General features: G+C 41.8%; 1 protein-coding gene across 1 annotated transcript in view; it reads left to right on the forward strand.

The window, feature by feature from the left end:
- thada (THADA armadillo repeat containing) overlaps nt 1-20,168 on the forward strand; it is a 124,112-nt gene that overhangs the window by 22,281 nt on the left and 81,663 nt on the right. The window contains exons 22-26 of the mRNA XM_085478395.1: nt 1,240-1,349; nt 5,072-5,204; nt 7,209-7,331; nt 7,506-7,628; nt 7,815-7,906. Of these exons, the coding sequence (XP_085334521.1) occupies nt 1,240-1,349; nt 5,072-5,204; nt 7,209-7,331; nt 7,506-7,628; nt 7,815-7,906 (581 nt within the window). The remainder of the gene's footprint in view (nt 1-1,239; nt 1,350-5,071; nt 5,205-7,208; nt 7,332-7,505; nt 7,629-7,814; nt 7,907-20,168) is intronic.

Below are 20,168 nucleotides of genomic sequence, written 5' to 3' on the forward strand. Positions count from 1 at the left end.
GTAATGTAGCGAAGAACCATTTTTTGTACACCATGCTGCTTTTTTCCTTCAGCTGGAAGCTGTGAGGCTCTGAGTAATTGTCTAAATGACCAAGCTGGTTATCCAAATGGTTCATTTTACCACCATTCAATGAGCCACGAGTGGAATTGTGTCATTTTCAAGGGTGGAGTGTGGTGGGTGGGTAATTGTTTTGAAATTGTATTGAGTTTATTGGATGTATTTAGACATAATTGCTCGACTTTAAAGGCTGATTCATGCGCTGACAAAGACAAAGTCCACTGTGGTGGATCCACTCAGATCTAAATGCTTCATTGTTTCAATGAAAGATAAAACGTAGCACACTAGAACTAACATGACACCGTCACTGTGGGAACCTCCAACTACAGCGAGCCACTTGGTGAATCTGTTTGCAGTAAGTTGACCAACAGCTTTTTTTTTTCCTTTTCAATAAATGTGTTTTCTGTGTCTTTCAGATATGCAACAACTCTTTAAGTTACGCTTTGACATCCGACTCATCAGTTAATTCCACTCTCAGATGTCAAATCTTCAAACTGTTCATCCAGTTTTGAGTAATATGAATGCGTTTGAAGCAGACTTGAATCAACGTGACGTTACATATTTTTACAAGTACATCAAAATATCCTACAAGTACATTTTTCCTTTCAAGTACTAAAATGAATACAAAAGCGCTCAAATTGCAAGTATTATAATGAATAGAACCTGCTCCTGTGAAATCCATGGTTACTTTGCATTTCTTCTGTTGGTGCTGTATGTTGTTAAAGCCTTCCATAGACAGACATGTAGCCAAAGATGAAAGCAACACATCTACAAGTCGGAATATTCTGGATAATGTCACAACATCCCACATTGACACAACAGTTGTTTTGTGAACCAAAGTGTAACAACCCTGCTTCCAGGTCTTTTCCATATAGACCTGTGATTAAAAGCTAGCGCTGCTACTGTATGATTGTTGAACATGAAGGCAAATCTTGGCCCTGCAGGCCTCCAGTTGAGAAAACAGGATCTGCTGCACTAGCTCGTGGCCTGGCCTTGTTAAGGTTGCATCACTGGGTGCATATAGCATGACTTATGTCATTTTGACCCTTTGAAACTGGCATAACTAACTTCATTTGGAGAGTGCAGCAGGAGGAAAGTTATGTGAACACACACAGCCACACAGTTCACCTCTTACAGTTCAGCTGCTGATCTCCTTTCTTTCTCTCTCTCTCTGTGTTGCAGGTGGAGGGGGTAGGCCTGTACTTCCGTCAGCAGCTCCTGCAGTCCCGTCATCGTGGCGCCTTCGAACTGGCTTATGTGGGCTTTGTACGCCTCACAGACATGTTGTGCAGGTGCGTATGTGTCTGTGTTCACATTCAGCATAAATGGACTGAAAGGTGATACTGTTGGACGGCCATGGGCATTAGCTTCCATCACGACAGTGAGTGTCCCTGTGCCTTGTAATTAGCAGTAGGCAAGCACACTCAGTAATGTTCTTCAGATATAATCCACTCTAAATAAATCAAGGCTGGATAATTGGATTTATTTCTAATCTGGTGCCCTCTGGATGGCCAGCAGAAAGGCATGGGTGTGAAAGAACTGAACTGCTGGTGACAGAGAAAACCCACGCTGGCACAGGGCGAACATGCAAGCCTCTGACGATCTCATTAAAAGAAACATGCAGCTCCTTTAAAGTGGAGTCAGACTGTTAAATACCCTTTAATGGTCAAACACATTAAATCATGGACAGCATGAAAATCTTGGAGAGACATCTGTGATGTTTTGGGGTGTATGAGTGCCCGTCCATCCGTCCATTTTCTTTGGGTTACCTAATCAAGCCTATCCCAGCTGGTGTAGGGTGAGAGGTGGGTCACGACCCTGGACAGGTCGCCACTCTGTCACATCTGTAGCCAATTTATGGTAAAATGGTAAATGGCCTGTATTTATATAGCGCTTTACTAGTCCCTAAGGACCCCAAAGCGCTTTACACATCCAGTCATCCACCCATTCACACACTGGTGGAGGCAGCTACCTTGTAGCCACAGCCACCCTGGGGTGCACTGACAGAGCGCCCCAATTTAGAATCCTCAGTTAACCTAACCCTACTAAACTGCATGTCCCCATTTGTGCACACAGTGTGGGTAGTCTGTAGACGTGTAAAGGCACCAGGGACATGGATAGGTTTTTGAGCAAAGTACGCTGCAATCCAGACAGCGTCAGGGAAGTCTTTGCTCATTTCAGCAAAACGTTCTGCACGTAACAAAACTGCAGGAAAAGATTCGGTCCCTTATGAAACAGAAAATATGATAAAGGAGGTCCTGAAGTCCTACATCAAACAAAAACATCTCAGCTTCAGCTTGCAAATTCTTGAAATGATAACTACAACTTATAGACTGAAAGATTAATCGATCTCAGACAAAAACAGAAAAGTGCAACTCATAGCTCATAACATTTTCAAACTTTTTCTTTGAAAACCAGCATTTTGCAAAACACTTCTTTGCAGTATGAGAAAAGAAAATGACAGTTTTCCTGCGCTTAAATTGCTCAGTGAAGAGCAATAGCCTGGTTTGGCCTCAGTGCCAGTGTGCTGCCAGGGCCAGCGTTAAACTTGGCTGGAGTGACATATGACGCCAAAGTCCTCATCACCTGTGCTATTCCTAGAAATAATCTCTCTATTATTCTCCCGAGGAGGAAGAAAATATTTGTTTTAATTCTAAACGACATGAAAGAATTTCTCACTTTCATGTACCTCCCAGTTTTCCTCAATGGTGGGTTGTGGAAAACGTCTTTAGCCCTGCGGCGGGTCACCAGCCACAAAACCGTCACAGCAGTGTTGACTTTGAACCACCCAGTGCTGAGCAGTTAAAACAAAACTCACTTGTTTTGTTCTTGTGTAGAAACCAGGCTCTCTGTGCGTTGTGTAACATTTTAGCGGTCGTGTGTAGGAGTACCGGGGAGTGTGTGCGTCCTGCCGCTGGCTTGTGTGGATGCGAGTGTGTGTTTCCATGAGGGAAAGAGCAATGTGTGGATGGTATGCAGGCCGTGTGCTGGGTTATGGGGTGTTGATTGCGGGGTGCTTAACCGCAGCCTTTTGATGCTCTGCCTCGGGATCTGGCTTCGGTGTGTTCCACTGTGTTTGCACTCTTTCACTCTGTCTCTTTGTCTCTCTCTCCATTCTTCTCAGTTTTCTCTTTCATTCACTCTTTCCGTTTATCTTCACTTTCTCCTTTCTGTTTCTTTTTGACTAAATTCTTTGGTTATACAAGTGAATTTCTATCTGCAGTTGTTTATAGCTGTGGTTTCCATTTTTGTGCTGAGACATGCCCCCAGCAGTTGTTGTTCTACTAATAACAGCGTAATTTTGCGGTAAAACAAATATAGTTAATGTCAGTTCATGTCGAACGTCATGTCTTAATAGTCATGTCTTTCAGTAGCTTTCTTTCCAAGCTCCTCAGACAGTCTTGAGACCATCTCTCATAATAATATTTGCAGCCCTTTATTGAAGGGCCATATAGATGCATGGAAATACAGTATATAAGGCAAAAACACCATTTGGACAGTTATAAACAAGCTTGAAAGTCAATATTTGGCATGACCAACTTTACTTTTCAGCATACCTGAACTCTCTTAGGCAAACTTTCTTGTCATTTCTTTAAGAAGTCTTCAGGAGTAGTTCTGCAGGCTTTTTGAAGGACATCCAAAGCTCTTCTTTGGACGTTGGCTGCCCTTTGGCCCATTCTCTGTAAAGATGGTCCCACACATGTTGAGGGGAGAGGCCAGTGCTTAATTGGTTTGGGTTGGTGTGTTTGTTTGGGATCACTGTCACTGAAATTGAAAGGTGGAAGAAAGTTTTCTTCTCTGATGAGGAAAAAATGTAACCTTATTGGTCCTGATGGTTTCCAACGTTGCTGACACAACAAGCAGATCCCACCCGAGATTTTTCTACGCGTCACAGTGGAGGCGGCGCCACAATGGTCTGGGGTGCTTTTTCCTTCAGGAGGTGCAGGGGCGTCAAACGGCCACTGGCTCTGTCCAGATGTTGCAGAGAGCGTCCCTCGTGATTTATTATATGATTTTTTTTTTTTTTGCCATTTGTCACGTTGTCTTAAACTTTTGATTGGGAATGTATTTCTCACTTATACAATTTTATTGCACCAATTTTATTTTGCATTTTAGCTATTTATCTATTACTGACAAAGCCACTCACGCTAACACTTGTGACCATTTTCCTCCTTTTAGCTGTTTTCACCATTAACATTTTTTGGGATATTATTGGAACATTTATTCATTGCTTTTTTACTTTGTCAATAATTTAGCCAACTTTTCACCAGTGTATATTTTGCGTTATATATTTTAACATTTATTCAAAACCTTTTACTTTAACTGTTTATTGATTATTTGCAGCTACCTGCTTTTAAAAAGAAAGTATTTGTTAGCTTGCTGGCTCAGCTAGCCGGTTATTTTAGCAAACTGTTTCAGTGTCTGTGTTCACTCTTATTTGCAACAAGTGCCGTGTACTGCTCTGTTCAACATGTGGCTGTTTTTATACATATTTTTTTATATTGAGTACTTTAATACCAGCAGTATACTGGGAAGGAACATCTGGATACAAGTACTCTGAAAGAGAAAACTGGATTTCAGTACGCATTCACTGCATGATGATGTTTGCGCCCTCACTGTGAGGCTGGATTATGCATCAGTACTACATCTTTACTCTTTCCCACAAATGTCATTGTTTTAATTTGCCCACTCTGCTTATTTGGCTTTTGTCAAACAGCTGTTTGTTACAGAAGTAACAGATCAGTGTGTGTCCACCAGAGCTGCTTCATAGATGATCAGTTTGAAACAAAAACCCCAAAACCTACTGTGGGGTCTGTCTGATTGTCAGCGGGGTTTTTAACATGCGAGCATGTATCCAGGTTTGATGAGAGTGGCCTGTTTTGGTTTTGTGTATATGGAAAATGATGAGTATGACTTTACTCATGTGTGGACTACAGTGCACAGGGAAACTTAAAAGATTTCAGTCTTTGTTGCTTACGTCCATGTCATTGTTTTGTGTGTGTTTGTGTATAAGGAGTGGAAGTGAGGCCCTGCAGCAGCTTCCTGCTCGCTGGCTTTCTGAGGTTCTGGAAGAGGTCAAATCCAGCGACCCATCATCTAAGCTGTGCGCCACGCGACGAAGCGCTGGAATACCTTTCTACATCCAGGTGTGTAAGCAATATTTTTAAAGATATAAACAGAACAAATGGGCTAAAAGATGATGCAAAGGGTGCTTGTAAGGTTTCAGATTTGTTGCTGGACTTGCTATTGACTCTAAGTGTTGGCAAGAGCCTAATGTTTAAATTTCCGACACTTCAGAAACCACAGGCTTGTCAGTAAACATCACATTCCTGTGACTTGGCTGCTGCAGAGTGTGCGGTAGAGTGGTGGTCATGTTGGTGGTCACACCAATTTCTTCATGAGTATAACTCTCTCAGGACACAGTGACCCTTTGTTGCAGCTGATTGCTTCTCTTGCTTCATCTGATAAAACTTCCAGATTTAAAAAAAAAAAAAAAATTATTTTGCAAATAGAAATGTGTCACTGCCAACTGCAGCGGTCATCCCGAAGACAAAACGAGGACCATAAGCAGTAACCATTTGGTCAAAATTAGGGTTTGCAATAGAAACCTTGTGTGTTTTTGTTCCTGTTTACTCCCAAAAGTAGCGCAATAAGCAGTTCTTGGCATACCGGTGAAGCACTCGTGCTGGAAGAACACTCCGTTTCCTAATCTAGCCATCTTTTTTTTCCCCCCTCACGTACAACACACACACACTCACTCACTCACTCACTCACTCACACTCTCTGGTTGTCCCTCCCGTCAGTAGTCCCACAAATTACTAACACTGTGTTAGTCTCTGACTCTTATTTAGTCTCAGCTCGCGTCTTCACTTCCTTTGATTCCTAATATCGAAACTAGACGTGACTGAGGGGATGTTATCAGCAGTCATTTTGAAGCGGCTTACTCTTCTTTTGTGGTTTTGGTCAGACAGCCGCGTCGGTGATGTCACTGACTCGCTTGTATTCGTGTGTGTGAGGCACGTGCGCCTCGTAGCTTGATTGAACGGGATGCTTCACATTAGTCTTAAATAAATTTAACCGACTTTCTGAAATTGACTTTTAAGGGCTCTGACGTCTTCCTGATCCTGTTTCTTTTCTTTTTGTTTTTTAAGACTTTCTAAACATTATCTGTGATGAATAGTAACATAACAGAAGAGCTTTAACAGGACAGAGCCTGACAAGTAGGCTGGGTGATTAAAACTGAGGATGAAGAGAGACGGAGAAGATAAGATGAAGGTGAATGAAGCAGAGGAAGTCTGAGAAGAAGAAGTTGCCACTTTGGCAGAACTCCAGACCACATTCCTAGACAGACATGGAGTCAGATCCGGGAAGGCTGGCTCATGCTGGTCCTGACTAGTTCATAGGAACCAGGCTAGCCCTCCTTTTCCTCTTGGCTTCCTCTGCTTCTAACCTCAGAGTTCATAAGAGCCAGATATGCCCCACCCTCTCCATCTTATCCTTCAAGGTCTAAGTCTTTACCATAAGCCAGGTAGGCCAGACACATCTGGCTCGCATCAGCTCCAGCAGAGATGACTTCTTTCTCACACAGCCAAGTGCCGTCACCTCCACACACACTCCCGCATTCCCATCTCCCACTCCGAGCTCATACAAATGATCTCGTTCAGTCAGCCTGTCAGAACAGACTAACTTATGGGATTTTATGAATGTATTTTTTGTTATTACCATATAAATGTGACTCAGTTTAGCGGGCCACGATAAAACCCTGAAGCATAGACTATTTAATAGACGGATGCAGTAGCTGCAAAGGGGCTATTTGCAGTGTACCAGCACTCCCACAGGATATCACACCTGATGTCATCATGTGATTGGTTCTTGAAAAGGCTCATCAGTAAAAACAGAAAATCATTATGGGCGAGGTCTTTAAAATAGGATATGTCTGTTGTTTTATTCTTGAACTAAAATGACTTTGCAAGCCTCACAGTTCAAAAATAATCCTTATTTATCTCATGCGAGGTCTTTGTAGCCCCTCACTTCATCCTCAGTTGGAAATAAAGCAGTTTTAGCTCCCTGTAAGTCGTCTGATTGGCTGCCCCTCACAAACAAAAGATGGGCACAGTAGCATTATCTGTTTTTTTTCTCCCCTTGCCCAGGCTCTGCTCTCCTCTGAGCCCAAGTCGTCCAGCTGCAGCCTGTTGAAGATGACCATGAGAGAGCTGATCGCTTTGGCCATGCCTTCTGCTGACAAGACCACTGACACCTCCACCGTGCCTCAGGTTTCGCCACCTAGCAGCTTCATTAATCATAATTCTAGTCAGATCTAGCCTCACAGATCAGGAAGTGAGATTTCCTGAACACAATTTTTTGTAAAAGCACAAAGGGTCATTTTTATAATCGCCTTAATGTTTCTGACACTGTATTCAAGGTGGAATTTTGTCTGTGGCTCACAGGTCCATGCTCTGAACATCCTCAGAGCTCTGTACAGGGACACTCGTCTGGGGGAAAACATTGTTCCTTTCGTCTCAGAAGGGATGCAGGCTGCAGTGCTGGGCTTCACCTCTCCTGTCTGGGCAGTGAGTCTTTACTTCCTGTTTTTTTTTTTTACCTCGATTTATTGTAATCTGAACATCACAACAAACCAACGTTTGGAGTGCATACTTGATCGGCGGTTACTCACTAACCCATGGTGATAATTAGCTTTTATAATTTCTCTCTCTTCGTATTCCAATTTCTTAACCTCCATTTGTTTTGTTTCCCAGGTGAGGAACTCCTCTACTCTTCTTTTCAGCACTCTGATCACAAGGATTTTTGGCGTGAAGAAAGGGAAGGACGAACACTCGAAAAAGAACAGGTTTGCTTCTCGTGCCTCTCTTGAACTCACCTACCGCGTTCAAGTTTCAAGCTGTGTGCATCAGTGCGTAAAAGGTCAAGAAAGTCACAAATACTAGTTTAAAAAAAGCTCTTGTTTAATAGTGAGCATTATTTGCCTTAAAATAAACAAACAAACAAAAAAATCACATAATTCAACAGACATAAAGATAAGATAAGATAAGATAACCTTTATTAGTCCCACACGTGGGAAATTTGTTTTGTCACAGCAGGAAGTGGACAGTGCAAAAGTTATGAGGCAAAAATTAGAATACAATAAGAATAAATACAGTACACAACTGTACAGAATAGAATAAAATAAAATACTATATACAGTAGAATAAAATAAAATAAATATACAATAAGATAAAAATAGAATACAAATACAAATACTATATACAACTGAGTAAAAATACAACGATGACAGAAAGGATTATTGCACTTAGTATTATTGCATATGTATGGATGTGTGTGCTTGATCAGTTAAAGTCTTTATTATGGAGTCTGACAGCAGTGGGGAGGAAAGACCTGCGAAATCTCTCCGTCCCACACCGTGGGTGCCGCAGTCTCCCACTGAAGGAGCTGCTCAGTGCTGTCACAGTCTGCTGCATGGGGTGGGAGATGTTGTCCATCAGGGATGACAGCTTAGCCGCCGTTCTCCTGTCACTCACCACCTCCACTGGGTCCAGAGGGCATCCTAGAACAGAGCTGGCCCTTCGGATCACCCTGTTCAGTCTCTTCCTGTCCCCAGCAGAGATGCTGCCGCCCCAGCAGACCACACCATAAAAGATAGCAGAAGCCACCACAGAGTCATAGAAGGTCTTCAGGAGTGGGCCCTCCACTCCAAACGACCTGAGTCTCCGCAGCAGGTACAGCCTGCTCTGCCCTTTCCTGAGTTATGAGTCCAGTCCAGTCTATTGTTCAGATGAACACCAAGGTACCTTGAACACCAAATAGCCCGAGAACTGCAAATTCTGATTTAGATTTCTCATTTTATTGTTCAGATGAACAATAAAATGAGAAATCTAAATCAGAATTTGCAGTTCAATGAATGTAATTAATCCATATTTGTACTACAACAACAGCAACAATCAAACACTCATTGCATGTTCTTAAAGCTGAGATAATAAAAAAGGCCCAGTTAAACACTGGTTATGTTACCATTTAACCACAAAGGGGTGCTGTTGTAACACCACCCAGGCTGAAGGGCAGTTTTTCACTCTGCTCAGGCTTCCTGACTGCAGGATGCAGGTTTTCCTCTGTTCCTGGAATATCAACAAGGAAATGACATGGGAAGCACAGAATAGGGGGAAGTCTTGCTTGGAAATGTAATCTGCAACTAAATTACTGTTACTGATATAATATGAAAAGTAATTGAGTCTTCCCAGATGAGGTCAACAACATAACAAAAAAGGCACTTTTTGCACCTCGGGGTGCTTTTATGTTTCTTACATAGAGAACAGAGTGGCTGATGATTAAAAATGGAGAGAATGGAATCACTAAATCTGAAACTTGTTTTATGAAACTTGAATTATTAAAAATTTAAGAGCTCGATCACATTTTTCCTCTCAGCACCAGCCAGTGTTGGTAGGAGTTTGTTTTTCTGAGTGTTCCAGCTGTTCTTCCTCTCCACTGTCACCAAGTGCTGATCATGTCTGTTCTTTCTTTAATATTGTAGGATCTAACTTATAAACCCATTTTTTGCTGTGAACTGCTCTAGAATAAATAAAACTAAGCAGAGCTGAAAGAAATCCTGGTTTCAGACCTGGCGTTTAAGAAGACTTTGTCTTTAAAAGCGGTAAGACGGTAATGTTTAGACTAGCAGTCCCAACAGCGCAGGTGATGAAGAGCTGTCAGATGCTGAGTGTTGGATACGATGATATATTTATGTGCTGATCTACAACCGTCACCCAGAATGGGTTTTGGCTTGTGTAAATGACAAATGTATCTGTTCATTATTTTAGCTGGAAGGTTATCAGCTCTGCTGTCAGAGATTGTTTGAAAGATTGTGGATTGTTCCTGAGGTTTCAGAAAGAGTCTTAAATTCTAACAGGCTCCCAAAGCCTTGTCAAACCACCATCCAAGTGTTTGGAAACCTTGAAATTAAAAATTATAGCCTGTGCTTATCGAGTGTTCTTTCTAAGTATGTTTTATAATCTGTTGTTTGTAACTCGAGCGCAGCATAACTGGATAGTTGGTTTGCGATCTTCCATTTTGTCTCTGACTCTCACAGCGCGCACAGATACCTGCTAATAAGTGCTGCGTAACACAAACCTCTGAGGTTGTCCTGTACAGCTTGAACTGTCACGCAGATGGCCTCCCTCTAGAATACTTTGGTGTTCAGAGGAGTTCGTGAGGAGCTCTCTGGTTGCCCAGATCTTGGATGTGCTGCACACTCACGACCTTTGATCGCAAGGCAGTTGAACAGGTTGCCTGATAGGAGGCATTGAGCACAACTCGAGGGGACTCGACTCCTCTGGCTGCCAGCTCGATGTATTGCTGTAAAGCTGTACGGCTGCAGAATATCCGGCTGGTGTGAAGGTTGGTTTTCAACCTTTTCAGTGGTAATTACGGGGTGAAAGCTGATAAGACCACTCACTAATGATGGGAGCACTGCTAGGCTCTCTGCATCCCAGCTCCCACTTTGTTCTTTATGTGCTTTGTTTTTGTGAATAAAAACATTGTATGAAATCAGCCTGTCAGCACAAGAATATTAGCATGCTGTCAGAACCACAGAGCTGTTGGCCCGACTGTAGATTCTGCGTCTTGTTAAGCGTTACTTCACTGCCCTTACCCTAACCCTGCAGAGTGGCCTTGCACAACTTGTAACCATAATATATAAATCCCTCACATGACTGATAGCTTATTTTCCTCCGGTGAAACTGATACAGGGATCCGTCTAATATTCCGAGCACATTAAAACAAACATGGTAATAATGTGCATGTACTGTTTGGCTGCTTATGTTCAGCGTCTATATTCAGCTCAGAAGAGATTTGTTACTGCGTGTATAATCTGGGGTAAAGTTTCCCAGGGTTTTGGGTCGTGCTCAGTCTGGTTCCCTGTGCTGTGTTTCTACTGTCTGCCTTACTGAAGCCCGCTGAACGTTAACCAAGCTAACAATGCTGCACTTTATCTTGTCTGCTTTTACTTGTGTTTTCAGTCTGTTGTCGAGCCCTCTGCATAGCTCTCTGTTAGTCACTTCCTCCTTATCTGTTTATTCTCGTTATTAATGCAGGGAGTTATTTTTATGTGCCCGTGGGAGTGTGAGCGTGCTACAGTTAATAACAAATAATAAGTGATGGTGAAGAGAATTAGCTTTTGATCCCTGAATCTTTCATTTGACTTTCAGAGGTACATGTTTGTGTTTTAGTGTTCTTGGTCTCTGATTATTTTTCTCTTCTTGCAGCATGTTAGTCATAATACGCGCGGGTCCAGAAAGCTGCGTCTCATTTATAATTGTGTCTCTGAGAATTTGAGTGTTTTCCAAAGTCTGGTCTGTGTTATTACCGTGATTTTATGGTTGTGAAGTGTGGCAGCAGAAAATGTATTGTGACAGCTTGTCCAGTCTAATATTCGTGTGTGTGTGTGTGTGTGTGTGTGTGTGTGTGTGTGTGTGTGTGTGTGTGTGTTTCTTGGTCGACTGAAGCCGGAGCATAAACGCATCTCTCTTTCTCACACAAACCAGTTTATTTGTGTCATTATGTGTATTTGTGTGTTTAAAAGGGCTGAGCATTTCGGGGTGTGTGGGAATTTCAGCTGTGTATTTTCCGAAGTTGCTCACATTCAGGCGCGTCGTTTGCTTGCCGATCGCCGTTCCACTAAGCTCCAGGCTCTGGGCCCTCTCGCCTCTCGCTGACCGCACAGTGATGCTGATCCGATACAGTTTGTTGAGATAAACGTGAGCATAAACAAAACTGACAGAGCAAAGATTGTACTCTGCACTCCAAGCAACAAAAAAAACCTACCAGTTGTAACAAGCTCTGGCATAGCAGTGGAAAAAGGAACCTGGGATCCATTCAGTGTGTGCTAACCCGGGTGTTAAGATACTGGGAATGCTCTGGGATCAAGTAAGTGTCAGGTTTTTTCTCACTTTAAACTTCAGCAGCACAGTTTGATTTGCTTGTGCTGTAGTCTTTATATTTGATATGTTATCAGAAAAATGGGCTTAAGGAGCAGTAAGAAAATGCTACGACTTCCCCTAAAAAATCAAAAACCAAATCTGATCTTAAATCTGTTCATCCTTCAAACTAACTCAGAGACCAAACAGCAGTTTTCAAAGAGCCTGTTCTGATCGAAACTTAAGGCAGAAGTGCGATCGATCGTTTTTCTTTCTGAGGGAGAAGATTCACCACGAATGACCCCAACTGTGTTTTGTGCCACTTCGCTGCGGGAAACTTTCCTTGGAAAACTCCATTTTTGGCCCCACCTACAAATAGATTTGTTTACAAATGACCCTTCTCGGTAGATTTCATCCTCTTTTCCCCATCTACGCTCACAGAATGCGCTGCAAATCTACAAGTGCGAACGATCAGAATGGGAAGTTGTGCAGAGTTGCAAAAGGAAACTACCTATTAGGCAAGCTATATTTAAATTATGTTTTTTTTTTTTTTTTATAGGTGGATGTGTGGAGCTAGTGTATAACCGCTGATGTATCATTGCGCAAACACTGTTGTGCTATTGTAGCTGGTCAACCTGATGATGGCTGCAGCTACGTGACAGTTATTTTAGTTCAGTGGTTCTCGCTCCTATAAATGGCCAAAAAGGTCATTCTGAGGCACCGTCTTCATCAGAATGAGAAGCAAATTTAAAATTTCACTCTAAAAGTTGTCATTGGACTGTTTCCAGTCGAAAAAGTCCAACAACTCTATCAATTGAAGCGTGTCAGCACTTCAGTCAAATTGTGTGATCAAATTGTTGCACTGCAGGAATCATGATTCATATCTCATAGTTAATATAACTGAAAATAAACAGTTTTTGGCCGTGAAATGTAGTGAAGAAGAATAAAAATGTATTTTTAAATATTATTTAACCTTTATTTATACAGGTAGTCACATTGAGATCCAATGTCTCATTTGTAAGAGAGACCTGTCCACTTAAAATGATGACAGAGGTCAGTAATTTGCACCAGAGGTACACTTCAACTGTGAGAGACAGAATGTGAAAAAAAATCCATGAATCCACATGGTAGGATTTGTAAAGAATTTATTCGTAAATCAGGGTGGAAAATAAGTATTTGGTCAATAACAAAAATACAACTCAATACTTTGTAACATAACCTTTGTTGGCAATAACAGAGGTCAAACGTTTACTATAGGTCTTTACCAGGTTTGCACACACAGTAGCTGGTATTTTGGCCCATTCCTCCATGCAGATCTTCTCGAGAGCAGTGATGTTTTGGGGCTGTCGCCGAGCAACACGGACTTTCAACTCCCGCCACAGATTTTCTATGGGGTTGAGGTCTGGAGACTGGCTAGGCCACTCCAGGACTTTCAAATGCTTCTTACGGAGCCACTCCTTTGTTGCCCGGGCGGTGTGTTTTGGATCTTTGTCATGTTGGAAGACCCAGCCTCGTTTCATCTTCAAAGTTCTCACTGATGGAAGGAGGTTTTGGCTCAAAATCTCACGATACATGGCCCCATTCATTCTGTCCTTAACACGGATCAGTCGTCCTGTCCCCTTGGCAGAAAAACAGCCCCATAGCATGATGTTTCCACCCCCATGCTTCACAGTAGGTATGGTGTTCTTGGGATGCAACTCAGTATTCTTCTTCCTCCAAACACGACGAGTTGAGTTTATACCAAAAAGTTCTACTTTGGTTTCATCTGACCACATGACATTCTCCCAATCCTCTGCTGTATCATCCATGTGCTCTCTGGCAAACTTCAGACGGGCCTGGACATGCACTGGCTTCAGCAGCGCAACACGTCTGGCACTGCGGGATTTGATTCCCTGCCGTTGTAGTGTGTTACTGATGGTGACCTTTGTTACTTTGGTCCCAGCTCTCTGCAGGTCATTCACCAGGTCCCCCCGTGTGGTTCTGGGATCTTTGCTCACCGTTCTCATGATCATTTTGACCCCACGGGATGAGATCTTGCGTGGAGCCCCAGATCGAGGGAGATTATCAGTGGTCTTGTATGTCTTCCATTTTCTGATGATTGCTCCCACAGTTGATTTTTTCACACCAAGCTGCTTGCCTATTGTAGATTCACTCTTCCCAGTCTGGTGCAGGTCTACAATACTTTTCCTGGTGTCCTTCGAAAGCTCTTTGGTCTTGGCCATGGTGGAGTTTGGAGTCTGACTGTTTGAGGCTGTGGACAGGTGTCTTTTATACAGATGATGAGTTCAGACAGGTGCCATTCATACAGGTAACAGAAAAGCTTCTTACAGAAGACGTTACAGGTCTGTGAGAGCCAGAGATTTTCCTTGTTTGAGGTGACCAAATACTTATTTTCCACCCTGATTTACGAATAAATAATTTACAAATCCTACCATGTGGATTCATGGATTTTTTTTTTCACATTCTGTCTCTCACAGTTGAAGTGTACCTCTGGTGCAAATTACTGACCTCTGTCATCATTTTAAGTGGGGGAACTTGCACAATCGGTGGCTGACTAAATACTTTTTTGCCCCACTGTATATATCACAAAAATGTTACATTTTCGGTGAATCTCGGGCAACTTGATTTGCGTGCAGTGTTTTCAGCTGGGCGGCGTGTACCTGAGGTCGAGTGTTACATCAGTTTCTTTGTGAGTATTTATTACACGACGTGCTGCGGGGAAAAGCCTGTTCTAAGGTTTATTTTTTAGCACCTGACGGCTCTTTTTAGATTCTCGTCCGTAAATGCTCTGCATACTATTTCACCTGATTCAGTTTATTTTGAAAATTCTCAACAGAATCTTCAGCTTTATTGTGAAAGGTTTATGTGGAAAATAAAGAAGCGGACGGCGGAGCCACGCGATGGTTTTACCGTTTTTATTTGTTGCTAACGACAACGAATAAAAACAGTCGCTTGCCCGTCCGTAGGTTGGTTATATTAAATATAAGAGAAAGAGAGAACTGTAAGAAATTCTACAGTGACCATTAAAACGATGGGAAAAAAAATGGCAGTAAATAGTTTATTTTGCGACACCATGAAACAAACGAGAGCATAATATGAAACATAGACGTTTTCATATCGTCATCGGATATATATCGTTATATCAAACAGCCCTACACTTCCGCCTTCCTCCTCTCTCCTTCTCTGACGCCTTCCAGGGGAAGGAGAGAAAGAAAGGACACAAACACTCATCCCATTTGACCTGATTCAAGTCAGCATGTTTACTGGGATGGATGTGCAGAACCACAACTGTGTGTTTTATATTAAATAAGTGTAAGTGTGTGTGTGTGTGTGTTTGTAGTGTAGAATCCAGTTGTGACTGAAGCACTATGTGATCTCTCCAGTCTTGTGATCAAGTGCTTGGCAGAGCAGACCTCTTCCCTTTAGGAATGACTTTATTTAGATGAGTCGAGTTAAATAAAAACTTTATTGGCCCTGAGGCTGAATGGCGGTTGTAGCAGAGAGACCGCCTGTGTTAAATATAAAGTTTGTCATTTTATTGACGTGTGTGTGTGAATACATAAGCAGAAACATGTGACAGCAAAAGGGGTGCAGTGGATATATGGATCCACACACAGATCGGTTTCCATTTGTAGGTGTGGGTAAGCAAACATTAAGGTTTGATTTGTTTAGACACAGAGTATTTATCCTGAGAACGTCTCCTTATCAGAGCTTCTCAGTATTTGGCAGGAGGCTCGCTCCATTACCTCCCTCCCCCCATCGCCTATGGCTCGACTTGGTACTGTTTGTCACTTTTATAGAAGGGGAGTTCCTGGTACATAGGAATTTAATCACAACTAACAGTAATTTAAGTAAATGAAGCTCAAGTTGGAGCACAATAAAACTACTAGTTTCCTTTTTTATTTGTCCTCTTGTTTAACGTTATACTTGCTTTACTTGTGAATCTCTTTGTAGCTTGAAATCACCTTCCTGTTTTGCTTCCCAGCTGCTTCCGATCTTCGACTCTAGCTCAGTGGCGTCTGGTAAAGTACTTTTTTCCACAGGGGCTCATTTTCATTCATTTCTCTTTTTGCATAATAATTCTCCTTACAAACAAACAACCCTTCTTTCTATGTTCCTTTGCTCTACATCCAGCATTTTTCAGACTATAATATTTCAAACCTCATAGACGCAGACAAGCAATCCAAAAAGTAATTCACTTTCCAGCTTTATTCCTTCTTTCTTTTTTAGGTTTGTTACTCTAATGTTTCAGTGTCTGCTATAAAGGGTGGGCTCCACATATTTCACTTGTCAGAGTCTATTTACTCTTCAGGCAGAGCAGCACACAGTGTGTGAGAGCAGTCCTGTGACTGTTTAATAGCAGCCTTCTTGAGTTTTGGGTTAAGCCTGCCCCCTGCGAGTTTCAAGAGGAAGTCCTGCATTACAGCTCGGAAAACAAGAAAAAATACCCGAATTCCATTTATAGGGATCGCAAGTTCCTCAGCCTCTGCTGCTCTGAGTTTGCATTTATTTTAATGTGCACTTTTCAAGCTTGAAATTAATCACATATATGTATGTATATTTAATTATATATATATTAGGGGTGCAACGATACACAAAATGCACGGTTCGGTTCAGTTCGATACTTTGGTGTCACCGTTCGATATTTTTTCGATACAAAAAAAATGTTCATGCCTTTTTAATTTGTCATTTATTAAAATTATAAATATATATTTTAACTCAAAAGTACAGTTTTTAAATTTAATGTTGCTGAAACAAAAGTAATTAAAAAAATAAATATATCTCAGGGCTCTCAAAATTTCAAAATCCCTGGTAGCCCTTCGGGCAGGGACTCTTCAGTTTTTGGTAGCCCAAAATAAATGTAAGTAGCCCGAATAAAAAAGAGAGCAATTTTTTGATTGATGTTTTGTTTCCTGCTTTGTTTCCTTTACAATATTATACATTAAAGTATAATATTGTAAAGGAAACAAAACATTAATCAAAAAATTGTTGAAACACAAATTACAACATTGTATAAAAATTACAGTCATCAACTCAAATACTTGGTTCTAACTGAACAGAAATTTCTATGAACTTGTAAGAACTGTGTAGGACATGAATCAGTCTGTGTCAGATCCTGAATTTGAAATTTCCACTGAAGTCACGGGTAAGAGACAAGTGGAACCAAGATCTAGGCCATTTGCTTTTTGAAGTTTGCAAAGACTGCTAAATTTTGCCAGTGGTAGTTCACTCTTTGCAACATAGTAGCTGTTCTAAACAGATTTTTCAGGTTTATTTTTAGTATGTTATTTGCAATTGGTGTTTGTTCTGGGAAAGATAGTGCAGACTGAGCAATAATGCATTTCTTTTTTTTTTTTTTTTTCTGCTTTTTTCAAATGGTGAAATTTATTTTAAGCTAAATATAGAACTTAAATGTGTTATGGAAAGTGCTGTGCTACTACAAAAGATCAGAGGGATGCAGTTTTGGAAAGAATAAAGCCTATTTGAACACTGCTTTACAGAGCAATTTGGGTGCATTGATTATGTTAATAATCAAATCAAGGGCTTTAAAATTAAGGGGTAAACACTACCCTATATCAGCTACTCTACCACATGTCCCAGTGAGCCTTAATGATGGAAAGATGGATCCTCTCGAATCAAATACAATCTATATAAACAAATTACAAAACTGACTGATGTAGAAAAGTTGTTTTTTTGTCCGATCACAACTGAAACTTTTTGCTGCATCTCCACAAAACCTATGTAAATAATGTAGCTTAAACAGCATTAAAGACAGTATATTCTTTAAACTGCTATATAGTGGTGTATAAATTTAGGACCACATGATGATACTAACTTGGGGTTTTAACTTCCTACCTATTCTTTTTTTTTTTTTTTTTTTTTTTTTTTTTGCATTTCTCATGGGTTCTAATGGGGGCCTTTCTTAAAATGACTGGTCCCAGTAACAAAGGCACTTGTCGACTGAGAAATCGAGAGAAAACCAACAACACACCCGGCAGAACACTATGTTATTTACACGGGTGCACATAAGTGGTCCGCATGTGCGCATTCACTGTCAAAATAAAAGAGCGCACCAGATAAGAAGTTGCAACGCGCGTTTGCGTCCATATAAAAGGCTGTTTTTGTCCGCTAGAGTGGGATTTTCACGGCACATTCCGCACCACATCTCTGTGCGTTCATCATTTGTTTGAAGCCAGCTCACCTCCTGCAACCACTTTTCCGAGAATACGTGCTTCTTTTGTGGTTCAGACTCCTTCTGACATTTCTTTGGAGGTAGAGGAACACCAAAGTAATTGCTTAAAGGAGCTTCTTCGACATCTTTAAGAGTTCTAAACAAATGTCTGTCCTCCTCCAGAAAATCTTATGTATGCAAACACGCGTTGCAACTTCATATCTTGTGCGCGTTTTTTATTTTGACAGCGAATGCGCACCTGCGGACCACTTATGTGCAGCCCTGGTTATTTAGCTCGTCATATTGCAGCCACAGAAATTCTTTTGTCCATGAAACCATAAAGCTGCACTTTCTTTTTGCCTTATAGTCTGATTTGTCATAACTTCTCCGTTTTGTGGTAAGCTTTTCTTTGGCTGTCACTTCTTCACCCTGACCTGTCTTATTTGGCTCAGCAGAACTAAAATATATATCTGTCTGTGAAGGTTCTCAGTCATCCAGGTCATCGTAGTCAAATATATATCCTGCTGCTTTTACACACGCACTCACATAAGCTCAGCGATTCTCTGCGCGATCAACCTCTCACATGTTTAAGCTGCGGGAGATTTCACTTGTCATGTTTGCATATAAGCTAACGATTGATAAGACGATGTCAGAGGAATTGGTGCGCAAATTATCATCACTCACCAAACAGTGCTGTCGCTCTCTATACACAGTTCGCGCGATTGCAAAGTGAAAGCAAAAAACAAGCGCAAATTCAAACGTGATTTCAATATGTCACATACTGACAGTGGCTCACCGATGCCAATGACATAATTACCCAGCTACATTTCCGAAAGAATGCAAAAGCATTGACATATAGTTTTCCTTCCTACAATAGCCCGACGGGCAGGGAAGAGATAGATTTTATAGCCCGACTGGAAAAATCGCTAGCCCCGGGACGTCGGGCTAGCGATTTTTCATCTTTGGAAAAGAGAGTTTATTACAGAGAAATGGCTCTTTCCAAAATAAAAGCTATACTATCCGCTTCTTCTGGGTTATATTCTCAGCAGCATATTGTAGCGGGTCAGGGCTGTTCGGGGTTCTGTTTGTACAGTTATGTTTTGTTTATGTTGCCATAGTGACGGGTGACGCCCTCTCGCTGCAACGGTGTGTCCTTCCGGGGTCAGAGGGCGCCCTGTGTGTTGTTGTTGTTGTTGCTGTGCGGTTGCTGCGCTGAGCAGTTAGCTAGCGGCAGTGTTCTTCTGCAGATGTCAATAAACGGCTGTGCTTCCTGGCTAGCTCACGGGAAGCAAGACCAAACGACACCTCCGTCTCCTCCTTGTCTGAGCTCGCCACAATATTAAACATATCAGGTCCCCATAAGGAGAATCATGTGCTAACGGCTCTCTAAATGACTCGGGTAAAGTTTGTAGCATGCGTGCTTGTTGTTTTTGTCTGCTTCCACTTATCTTTGCACTAGGATGATGTCGGCGTAAATGTGCAGTCATATTCGTTGTGTTCCCACTAGTGCTGTCAGCGTTAATCTCGTTGAAATGACGTTAATGCCACAACACGGCAAATCTCCGTTAACGAGCTACCCCTGCTTGGGGCTAGACGGCCAACACGTTAACGAGCTAACTGTGCTAACACACTAGTTCCCACCCATGTAATTGAGCATTTCGTGGCACATCCAACATACTGTTTTACTTTAGTCCATGACGCGCTTACCTTCAGGGTCATACGTCACATGAAAACCAAAATAATTCCAAACGCCAGATCTGAATGAGGGTGGGGGAGGTTCAATTTGCCATGTTGCAAGGAGAGCTTAACTTCTGTCTCGCTAGCTTGCCCTGCGCTCTTCCTTCTGACGATGCTGTCTGTGTTGAGCGCTCAGTGGATCTGCGCTCGACAGTGCAGCCTAGGCGGAGTAGTCGAACGCAGATTCACTGAGCGCTCAACACAGACAGCATCGTCGGAAGGAAAGTTGATAAAATAAATTACAAATGTTGTATTGTTCGATACATATGCGTACCGAA

Source organism: Copadichromis virginalis, linkage group LG13, assembly GCF_057382275.1.
Source record: "Copadichromis virginalis isolate Kocher_CV1m ecotype Utaka linkage group LG13, C_Virginalis_male_GT1.1, whole genome shotgun sequence".
Lineage (NCBI taxonomy): Eukaryota > Metazoa > Chordata > Actinopteri > Cichliformes > Cichlidae > Copadichromis > Copadichromis virginalis.